The 12,048-nt window shown below is 37.3% G+C and overlaps 1 protein-coding gene across 1 annotated transcript in view; it reads left to right on the forward strand.

Annotated features, from left to right (window-relative positions):
• Positions 1 to 10,627, forward strand: part of LOC104279463 (calcium-binding mitochondrial carrier protein Aralar1) — a 49,883-nt gene extending 39,256 nt beyond the window's left edge. The window contains exons 13-17 of the mRNA XM_009876755.1: positions 4,807 to 4,947; positions 6,929 to 7,067; positions 9,331 to 9,489; positions 9,683 to 9,773; positions 10,307 to 10,627. Coding sequence (XP_009875057.1) covers positions 4,807 to 4,947; positions 6,929 to 7,067; positions 9,331 to 9,489; positions 9,683 to 9,773; positions 10,307 to 10,496 — 720 coding nt within the window. The 3' untranslated portion in view covers positions 10,497 to 10,627. The remainder of the gene's footprint in view (positions 1 to 4,806; positions 4,948 to 6,928; positions 7,068 to 9,330; positions 9,490 to 9,682; positions 9,774 to 10,306) is intronic.
• The last annotated feature ends 1,421 nt before the right edge of the window (positions 10,628 to 12,048 follow it).

A 12,048-nucleotide genomic window follows, 5' to 3' on the forward strand; every position in this document is an offset into this window, starting at 1 on the left:
TTGGAGTTTTCAGCTACCATTAGCTTTGAGTTGCAGGGGGACTGAGTGAGGCTTCGGCAATGCTTTCCTGTATCCGACAGCAGCCGGGGAAGCAGAGAGCGCATACCTGATATGGACAGTGCTTCTCAAAGGAACTTGCACGCACGACGCATGTGAGTACATGGTGAAGGGCAAGGTGCTGTAGAGCAACTGTTCATCCTCAGCTGGGAGGCATCTAATGCTATGTAAATGATTCATAAGTACTGTTACAGTGGGCAAAGATGCTGTCATTTTAAGCTGCAATTCCTCTGAGTTACACTGGAAAAATACTGATTCTTCCTGTCAATGCAGTGTGCATGGTTCTTAGTATTTTGCATGGATGAATCCCATTTGATCAGGAAGAAGTTTCCGATTCCTGATGCAGGGAGGAAGAGGATGTAGGGTGCCAGACAGAAAGGGTCTAAGAACCCTTCTTGGAAGTGTAGGTGATGCATCTGTTGATGATTAGGGGTGAGGTGTGTGTGTTTGCATATCCATAACATAGAAATCCAAATTTACCACTGATTTAAAAACCCTTATATGCTTAAACATTAAATATTTTGGTATATTTGTAAAAGTGATTTTCATGTGCATTTATACATACATACACACAAACATTATATAAGCTTATCAGGCAAATAGGAATATGTCAAATACTTATTTTTGAAAAAATAATTTAAAATATTACTGTTTTTATTTAACAAACAAACAAATATACAACTATGTTAGTGCTTTTCCTTTAAAATCTTGAAGATACTCCATTTAATACACTTGAAACAGGTACAGTTAGAAGCAGAATTAAACTTTACTGCTTTATCTTGATCTCAACTGTGGACGTGAAGTTAGGGACAAATTTATTCTTTAGTAAAAGAGACAGTAAGCTTACTGTAGGTGTATGAACAGTGACAGCTTTGCCTTGAGAAAGAAATGCAAGTTCTTTTGATGTCTTTAAACTAGACTGTTTTAAGTAACATCTTATTATAGCTGCTTGTATGGGACATAGTTGTGGTCCAGGATGTGGTGGCTTCAAAAAGGAAGGAAGGAAGGAAGGGCTTGAAATAGGCCTCTCCCCCTTTGTAGCATATGCCTCTCGGGTGGAATTGGAAAGGGCAAGAGGTCTCATGTTGCAGGGTCATTTGTGTATTTCCTTCAGCCTTTGGCATGTCATGGGGCATTTGCTGTGGGATCTCAAGCTACATATTTTCTCTCATAACCTTTGCTGTCAGATTTAGTTCCTTTATTTGCTCCTTGTAGAGTTATTTTACATGACATTAAGGTTAAGTAGAAGCTTTTATTACTGGTATTTTTGATGTGTATGAATAACCTCCATTCAGAAACAAATTTGTCAACCTTTTTTAAAGTGTCTGTTGTAATTTTTGTGTGAAGGGAGGTTTTTATGGGGGAATCTGGATTTAGTGCACCTTCTCCAAAAGAAATTCAAGGACTGCAATATATACCTCTGTGTGTATCTATGTGTGCACGTGTATTTAACATAGATAGCTGACAGCTGAAGTAAGATATTTTGAAAGAGTGATGATGATTGCTAATGACTTGCACAGAAGCACAGAGATTTGTATTGCAGTCCTGCACGCTGCCAGTTCATTTTTATTTGGAGATCCCTTGTGTCATTCCCCTCTTCACCCGCTTTGGGGGAGTGCTCTTCCTCTGCTCCCCAGGCAGCATTCTCTGCCTCACACCTTCTTCCTCAGATAGATGGGCAACCATTTACTTGAAACAAAAAAACAACTTTTGCATTCATTTAAAAAAAAAAAGTGAAAAAGTGAGTTTTCTTGTGTTACATGTTCTGTGTTAAAGCCAATGCCTGTCTTATCTGTGCTTACGATGTCCCTAAGGACCTAACGTGTTCATGCAACTCCAGTGAATTCGGTGCTCCTCTTCACGTGAATCAGATCATTGGTGTGCAGAAAAGTTTGCCAAGCTCCAAGTGTAACAATATGAAAAGTTAAGACTTGGATTGCTAATAGGAAGCATCTTGACTGGGAAGTCAAGATAATAATATAAGATAATAATAGGAAGTATCTTGACAGGTACAGCTCTTTTTGAGAAAGCTGCCTGTTGAAAATTTAGTCAACAGTGTAAATACTCAATGTTCAAAGTGTTAATGTAATTAAAGAGCTTTTCCAATAGTTTTCTACTCACAAGCATATGTTAGGGTTTTCCTTATATTTTACTTTGCTCAATAACCCAATCATCAAATCATATTTTAATATTAATATTGGCATAATCTATAATTCTATATTATTTATATGCAATCTGTAGCATCATATATATAATTAGTATTACTACTAAATTATTAAAATGTGTTTAGAGTCTTCACTTTTAATTTCTGTATTGGAAGAGGGCTGTTGCTGATTTTAACAGAAAAGTAGGCAGTTGTGCACCTACGAGAGGAGAATGTTAATTGCAGGAAGATTGAATTCAGGATAGAAAATAGAAATGTTTATGAATTGGCCTATTTGTGTTTCTGTGCTGGGTGTTAAGCAAATAAGAAGAGTTATTTTCACTGCTCTGCAGGATGTGCTAGTTTAAAACATTAAAAATAAAAAATGGAATTTCACATGTATATATGTAAACAAAGAATACATATTTAATAGGCAGGTAGCTGGTAATTGTCTAGGAGTGAATTTCTAGCTTAGGGTCTCAATTTAAAGTTATTTGAATTTTTTACCTGGTGCATTGTATTATGTAGTAAGAGCATTCTGTTTAATGTTTTTGTCTGCCAAAATTATTATTAAAAATGATGTAGGGAAAAGTGGTTTTCTGTTTAATGCAATATGAACAAAAAAAAATCAGTTGTTGTTTAACAGAACTTGCCAGATACAAATTTTATTTAGATTGGAACTTTGCCTAGCAGAACAGCCATTTCATCTTGCGTGCGTAGGTGTGTGTGAGCTGGGAAGGAAAAGTGAATGAGAAGTGAAGAGAGTCTGAAGAATGGCTTCGGACATGATTGGTGTCAGGTAACTGAGTAAACACAATGCACTAAGTCCAAGGAACAGAGAAGATGGGATCAGTTTGGCTGGTCTGGGAGTTCTAGTCATCTTCCTGATGGCTGCAGCAAATGTCTGCTAAACTGTAGGCTTTGATTTTCTTTCAGAGAGGTGAAGAAATGAGGGAATAACCCAAAGATTAACAACCTGGACTGATTATTTGAGTGGGGAGTGGTAAAGACAGTAACCGCTGCAGTAGAGATAATTAGTCAAAAGCAGGGGTTGATCTCCCGCTGTTGGGGTCAAGGTGCATTAGTAAAGCTGTAACAATGGTGATTTTAGATGCCAATATTGTGTGAAGTAATAAATGGAGTTTGCGATAAAAGGATGACAGTGTGCTCAGTAAAGGTTCAGTGAAGTGTGAGATGCTTGGTCAGTGAAGATTTTAATGGTTCCTCCCATCCCATAGATACTCCCCAAATGTTTAGATGGTTCTTCTCTTTTGTCTCGAGTCTAGTGTACTTCAAGTTACCAACTTCTAAGGCATGCTTCAGGGCTGAGCTCAAGTTTATTCTGTCTGCTGCTGGAGAGAGGATTGTGCTGTAGGCAGAAAGGATTAGTGTTGTTAATTCTGACTCAGATTAGCAGAGAATGCCATGCATGCTGTCCAGGAGGTGCTGTAGCAGACTATTGATTTTACTTCACACACCCCCACCACCAGCATCAAAAAAGAGAATTTATTTCCTAGGCGATTTAGAAGTGGAAAAAATCTTGAACTGCAGATGTTCTGCATCTTTTTCCTTCACTAAAATTTGGTGGGTTGGAGAAATGATCAGGATTAAGAGTTTTTAGGTTGTGAAAGAAATGGTTTTTAAAGTTGCCTGTATTTTAAGGAAGTGGTTTTAAAAAAGGTGGCTTAGGAGGAGCGGAAGAAAGAAAGCTTAGTAAAATTTAGTTGGTTTGTGATGAACCACACACTTTTCCCTAAGGGACTGGTAGTTAGTACCTATAGGAAACGAGGAAGAAATCTAGACGTGTAGTTATAAATACGTTTACATGCTTCTGAAACTGAACTGTCAGACTGAGTCCTTCTCAGATCTGAAGCAGTTCTTTGAAAGTCTTTGGTTAAAATGCAGAATCAGCAGCTCTGCAACACTTGCTAGGAAGTCTGCAAGATATTCTCTTCAGCACTGCTTATTTCTCACTTGTAAAATCTGTCATGCTCAGCTCAGAGACAGAGGTGACTCCTGTTTCTATCTATATTGTATTTTGAAATGTTACCCTTACTATTTAAATGTTATATTTGTCTCCTCCTAAGACAATTAAAGACTGCTAAAGAAAACTCCAAATACCTTTTCTAATAATTTAAAATTACACCATTAAATGCAAATTTACCTTTTAAGCAACATCACCACTAAATGCAAATAACATGTCTACACATTGGTGATGGATAATTGTTGCATAAACATAAGATCTTCTTTATATGTATTTGATGCTCTAGTAGCACAGATCTAATGATTATTTTAGTTCAGTATTTTGTCTAATAATTGATAGACTTTTAAACACAGACATGACTTCTAGAAAGTGATGTCAAGGAGAAAAGCAGAGACAAACTGAATCCACCTCTGTGGACTATAAACATATTACTATAGAAAATGATTTTGTACAAATCCATGATTTCTTATTTGGGGGTGCCTTGTCAAATATTACTCGTATATTTTTACATGAGAATAACAGCCAGTGCAGTGAAGTCAAGGCACTCAGCACCTTGGAAAACTCAACCTGTCACCACATGCTCTAGTAACGCAATTTACTTTCTTTTTCTGTGGATTTGCAGGCAGGAGCTTCCCAGGTCATCTTCACTAATCCTCTGGAGATTGTAAAGATTCGGTTGCAGGTAGCAGGAGAAATTACCACAGGACCCAGAGTCAGTGCCCTCTCTGTTATAAAAGATTTAGGCTTTCTTGGTCTTTATAAGGTACGTATCTCTGCTTTAAGTGGCTTCATTGTTTTATATTTTATGCTAAAATTTTACATTCTTGCAACAAAACTAGTTAAAAACAAAGACATCTTTTGAATTTAAAATCAATCTCTTCCTGCAGGGCAGCCCCACAGCTGGAAAAGTGAAGAAAACTCACTTCTATATTAATGGCAGTGGGATACAAAAAAATATTCCCCCATTCTATCCTTTGGGCTTTTATGCCAAGCTACAGGGAGTCCTGTATTGCAGACCTGCTGGCTTCTGGCACTGATCATTTCATTTGGTGGGGTTTTGTGAAAAGTTTCTTTAGCTTTCCCTGTATGTTTTTCTTACACTTATTTTGAATCTGTTATCTCCATTGTTATCTTTGCAGCAGGATATTCTCTTTGTCTTAATAATATGATGGCAATGAAACAGTAGTGGAGTTTAGTAGGACTCAGATTTTTAAGAAGTTAAGTGGTGGGATTTGTCAATAATAAATTCCACTAAAAAACCCCGCGTACTGTACTGTACTTCAGCAGAATGCGAGTCAACAGATTCCTTCCCTGCAGGTATACTTGCTACCATCATTACAGATCGGAGGTAATGGAGCAGAAGCTATTAGTTTTCTTAAACAAGGAAGAGTATTTCTTTTTGTATCTTCTGCCAGTGCAAGGTGTAATACGTAAATTCAGCAGTTACATTACCTGTGCCCTTACAAAACATTGTTTTACATGCTTTGTCCATAGACCTGCAATAATACTATAAAAGTGTGCAAATTAACTTTTAGAGCTGAAGCTTTTGTTTTGAATTCTGTAGGTGAGTTTCATGACCATTGTATTTCCTAAAGATCACAAGTGTTTTGGTACACGGGACAAAATTACCACTTCTGTTTGCAGCAATTAAACAACTGAGCTTACTAAAAATCCTGCTATTCTTTAGAATTGGGTTATCATTTGTGATTAACTGCAAGAACTCATTTTAAAGCATGGAGCATCTGCGTGAAAGTAATTGAAGGAACCAGTTTCTCTTTACCATGTCGCCTGTTTAAGCCACACAGGGTTTGTAACGTGTGCTGTTAATGTAACTGGGTGACTTCCCTCAGGCAGATCCATTGCGTGGAGGCTGCTGCCTCAGATTACACCAGTTGGGTATTTAGGCAAGCAGTGGTGCTTCCGTAACGCGCATGCTTTCAGTGTATGCAGATTAGATATTTTCGGACATACAAGGGCTTATTTGATTGAGCTTTCTGCAGAAGGAGTAATTGTAGTTGGTAACAGAGTGCTGTTACTAAAAGAAAAATATTAGTTATGTTTCATTTTGAGTATTCTACTGTTTTTACAAAATGCAAAGTTCTGTTAAGGAACTCTTTAATGCCGGTTAGTGGCCAGGAGCTACTCCTTGCAGTATTATCACAGGCCACAAGTTTCGTCTCCCTGTATCTTGTCCTTACTAAACAGCTCCCATTTTGCAGCGGTTTTTGCTAACCTCCCAGTGCAGCTTCTTGAGTCAACCAGGTGATGATTCGTGGAGATCAGTATGAGGTCTTACAGTCCTCACTGATATTTTAGTAATGCTTTTGTGTTTGGTGGAAGAAATGGCACGCAAGGACTTTTCTTGCTGCTTCCATGGTTGTGGGTTGTTTTCAGCGAGACGTAAGGACAGACCTTTGTCACTTTCTTCATCGCATTTGGACCCATCATAGATAAAAGGTATTTATCCTAGGTACTGATGTCAGGATTGATGTCACATGCTACTTACTGAAATGAGACATGAACCTTGAATCTTCCTCGTTCTAGAAACTTACTGTAGATGTGCTTTATTCTTTTTTTGACGTTCAACCCTGCATCTTCCATTTCCTGAGACATTTTATTTTCTGTGTCATTTACCTGGTAGATCAAAAGAATTGGTACTTCCTGGGCACAGGCTGCTTGCTGGATATCAATTTTAACCTTATTTACAAAATTTATTTGTATTATGTCTCTTTTCTGTGTGACAGGGTGCCAAAGCCTGTTTCCTCAGAGACATTCCCTTTTCTGCAATCTACTTTCCTGTTTATGCTCATAGTAAACTGATGCTTGCCGATGAAAATGGCCACGTGGGAGGGCTTAATCTCCTTACAGCTGGAGCCATTGCAGGTAATTTTGCAGAATGTTTTCTAGAAGTATTTTTTTTCTCTTTTAGTAATATTTAATATTCATTCAGTAGTCCCATATAAAGGAAGGATACTGTACCATTGTATCTGATTTAATCTAAATTTGATCACTGTTATCCTTAGTGGGAGGCGATGTAATTTTGATGAGAGCTAATTACATTTGCATAATGTGGATAAACAGCGTAATGCAGCTCAGCAACTTCTAGTCAAATTTGATCTGTCTGTCTCAATGGGGTTTTACTTGTTACTGTGCTCTCAGAGTTGAAGGCTAATTTGAATCTTTGATGAACATAAAATGAGAGATCATAAGAGCTAAGAAGAAAATTACTTGTCTAGTTCTGGATTCTTAAATAACTGAGAAGAAACTTTGTTCAAATATAATTGCTAAAAATAGGTCAGTAGTTTGTAAAGAAGCTGAAGCCAAAGTATCCTACTCCAAAATTTAAAATATTTTCAGGCTTCTCAAAAATATATGATAAAATAATGATTTTTACTAGATGGCAAGTGGTAGAAAAATACTTGGATGTAGGAACTGTAGTGATGGGTATTCAAAAATGTGGATACAGATGGTCAGATTCTGCGCAGCCAAGGATTAGATCACTAAGATGAAAACCAGGTATCTGCAGCCTCTCAATGCTGAACGACACAGCGTTGGAATCTGTGCAGTTTAGAAACAACACTGGGCTGAACAGATCTTTTGATACTTGTTACGGTCATAAGGAATCGCTGCATATACACCAGTCACGAGCTGTGTGTAAAGGGCAGTTTCCCAGATTGAACTTGATACAGAGCTTGGCTGCACCTGCTCTTTGCCAGTTGTATGCTCCCCATGCCAGAGGGAAGGGAGAGACCAGCTAGGAAACTAGTAACAGATCTGTAGCCCTCTTTATTCTCAAGTAGTGCAGAGCTGCCAGAAATGGAAAATTATTTAGCTTACTGGACTCACAGACACACATATAAAAACAATTATTCAACTTGTGTCTCACATAAAGACTTACTGTTTTCATTTTTAGATTGCAAACTTCACAGCTTTTCTTTGATTAGTGTTTCTGGGTCACTCATACTAAGTGATGAATCCTGTTACAAATGTGTGTAAATCTTGGGGGACAGTTTTATAGTGTGCCTTTCTGAATTGCAAATTTCAAATGCCCGATTGCTGGACCTATTCCCGTTACACATGCACAGCAGGGAAGAATACAGTCCCAACGTATCTGTCTGTAGAGGAAAACGTGCATATGGTTGCTATTAGTGTATGTTTGTAGGCTTAACTACATTGTTTCTGTTTTCCTTTAAAAACCTCCTGAAATGATCAGCGACACTTCAGAATTTATGATCATGTCTGCAAATCAGTGACTTGTTAAATTTCTAATTCAGTATTAAGCAACTGTAAAAGTTCAACAGATGTAAAAATCAATTTCTAAATTCTAAGTCAGACAGTGGTTCTTTTTAGGAGGATGAAATCTTTGCAGTATTCAGAAGTATTCAGAAATACCTCGGATAACACAGTTACATACTGTGGAGTACATTTCTGAAAACTTTCTCCTTTCCTTTGACTAGAAAGCTGAGAGTGGTGCCTTGGAAGTGGAGATTTGTTCTTCCATCACTGCTGGCTAATATCACGCTGTTGGTACTAAGCAGCCTTGTAAAACACCTTCCTTGTCCTCAGTCTTTTAATGGCTTGTCTATGGAAGTAAGCAGCATCTTTCTCCTACAGAACAGTCCAAACAGCAATACCGACCTATTTCTGTAAAATATGTGTTTTAAGTAGTAGTTTGCTTGTGAACGCCTGTAAAAAAATGGATGTGTAGAAGTCAAGTTCCAAAATCAATCATGTAGATAATTTGTGAAATACGTTGTAGAATGTTAGCAAATGCACTAAGGCTTTACAACTAATTTTCGTCACTGATATATCTTATTACATATATAGCATTTTTGTGACTTTAAAAAATGCCTCTTTTATCTTTTTGAAAGTACTGTTAATGACAGGCAACTAGAAGATGTTGAGAGGATTGCTGTTGATAGTTTATCTTCACTATTTTCTTTATAGACTTTAAATTTAGAAGAAACTCAAAACGATTACACCAAGCACAACTGTTTATCTTAGCATCAAGCATAAAAATTTGCAATTTTGGTAATGTCTGATCTTTGCAAAAAATATTAAAGTTTCCAGCTGTATTTTTCAGTTAGAAGTGTTCCAAATTTTACAAGATTCTTTGTGCAAATTAAACATGGTTTTCTTCTAAAAGGTGTGCCTGCTGCTTCTTTGGTAACCCCTGCTGATGTCATCAAGACAAGACTGCAAGTGGCAGCTCGTGCTGGCCAGACAACCTACACTGGAGTTATTGACTGCTTCAGAAAGATTCTAAGGGAAGAAGGGCCCTCGGCTCTGTGGAAAGGAGCTGGAGGTGAGAAAAGCACTCGGAATATTAAAGGTGACCCCAAATCTGCAAATTAACACTGACTTTGTGAAAGACTCAAACGAGTGCAGTATCGCAAGGTCTGATTCTGAAAACTGTAGTATTTTGTTAAAAAATGTTTAGCATCTCTCCCAAGAAATTATTTTCTTTGTTTGACATTATGATTTGTAATATTTAACAGCTCGTGTGTTCAGATCTTCACCCCAGTTTGGTGTTACTCTCGTCACTTATGAACTTCTGCAGAGATGGCTCTATGTAGATTTTGGAGGCCTGTAAGTCACACACTTGCTTTTTAGCTCGCACAAAACCCCGCTAAGTTAAAAAAAAATAAAATCTTTTTTTCATGCATGAGACCACTTAAAGTTGGTGACTCTGAGGACATAAATTTGCAGTATGAAAAAAAATCTCCACAACCTTCTGGAACTGAAACTTGCATGCTACTTCAAAACAGATGAGGAGATAAAGAGCCGTCTCATATTTATTTTAATATACTACATAAAATCTGTATTTCCGTTGTAGCAAGATATTTTGTCCATTTTCCCCATGTCACTGGACGTTAGAGGGATTTACAAAGCTATCAGCAAAAACAGAACTTCAGTTTTGGCCTTGATTTCCCATTAAGTAGTGGTGTGAACTCAACTTTGCTTGACCATAGAAGTGAATAAATAATGCTCAGCTTAAGAGTTAACAGTCTTTCATACTCAAGACAAAAGCCTTAAGTATTAGTCTAGATTTCATAAAGTTATTCAGGCTTAAAAAAACACTTTAAAGGAAAGGTGTTTCTTCTTTTTCTTTCTTCAAACAGCAAACCTTCTGGATCAGAACCTGCCCCAAAAACTCGGATTTCAGATCTTCCTCCTGTTAACCCCCAGCATATAGGCGGATACAGACTTGCTACAGCGACATTTGCTGGTATAGAAAATAAGTTTGGTTTATATCTTCCAAAGTTTCAATCTCCTGGCACCACCTCAGCTCAACAAAAAGTACCATCCTGAAAAGATGTTTCAACTTAACGAAGAGATGCAGTGGGAAAAGTTCACAAGAGTAGTACTGTATTTTGTTCCAGTCAGCTGCATGTTGTTCTAGCTGAACTGAGCTTGCAAATCTAATTACTCCTCTCTGATATTAATACATACCTGCATTTATTTGTTTATTTGCACATAAGGAACTGATTGAAGCTGTGGTTTTATGCCTTGTTTTAACCAGTGGCATGAATCTGTAGCCTAGACTTTGCCTTGCACAGCTTGCATTTAATGTTACTGTACATATTGTACATCTTTGTACAGAGACATCATGGCATCTATACACGTACATTTATATAATGGGTATTGCAGTTCAAAATAGTTTGAAATGTACAGAATGTTTTGAAGGCGTTTTGTTAACAATCATGACAATAAAATATTTAAAAACACTAAGTCTGCTCACTTTGTGGTTATAGAAGAGTCTTCCAGCGTGAATATATTTCTTTTTTTTCCTCCACAGATTATAGCTCACAGATCAAAATTTAAAGATTAGATGCACCCATTTAATGAATGTACAGTGCAGGACATACCCTCTGAAGGAATGCATTTCACTGCTAGTTACAGCAAAAGTATTAAAATACAGTGTGCTGGCTTGTAAGAGAACACAGTAATTATATGAGCACGTGCAACATTTTATTTTGCAGCACAACTTTGTAAGACGAAATTCCCCTGAAATACATGGTAATACTAAACGTGTAATAGAACTCTATGGCAGCATATTTAAAGCACAATGAGATATTTGCCAGTTATCAGACGACTCCAGAATTTTTACAGGATTTACTACTCAAAGTACTTCCTTTCCAGAATGTTTTTTTTTTAATAAAAAAACCTCCCACCCACTTTTATATTCTTTCTATATGCTATCCTGATTGTTTAGACTTCCAGTTGAGTGGAATGCTAAGTAAAACGAAAGGAGAAAGAAAAAGCTTAAACTATTTCTTGCTTAGTGTCTGCAAAAAGTTTATCTGGTGTAATTTTTAAATGTAAAAATGTCAAAGGAAGTCTAGATTTCTACAGTTCTAGAGGAAAAGTAATTATAGTACCCATACAGCCGGAGGTGACAACCTCCCATCTGGAGCTTTACACATTTCTTTGAGGATTAAACACCCTGGAGTATAGCGTATCCCAGCAGTAGACAGGCTTTTGAGGTTGTTATTTTTTTGCTCTGGTGACAGCAGGCCAAGATGAAGCATTTTAGTCAGTTTATGAAGAAACAGCTTCTTACAAACTGAACACTACCACCAGACAAGCCCTCCTTCAGTTCTAGCCTCTAAACAAGATGCCAAGTTGTTTGGTGCTGAATAAATGTGTAGGGAGCTAGAGGCTACAGTACATTGAACTTGGGAGTTTGATCACTATTTTGCAATAGGGATATGTATAACCCTATGAGCAGTGTTTCTGTCTATTAGTGGTTTGGGGTTTTTTTCCCCCCTGTTAAAAAAATTACCTGTTCTGTGCAGTTTTCTAGAGATGGGCCTCCCAGGAAATCTCTCCCATATTTATGTATTTTGTTCTGTGCTTTTCT

The sequence above is a fragment of the Apaloderma vittatum genome, unplaced genomic scaffold (genome assembly GCF_000703405.1).
Source record: "Apaloderma vittatum isolate BGI_N311 unplaced genomic scaffold, ASM70340v1 scaffold10449, whole genome shotgun sequence".
NCBI lineage: Eukaryota > Metazoa > Chordata > Aves > Trogoniformes > Trogonidae > Apaloderma > Apaloderma vittatum.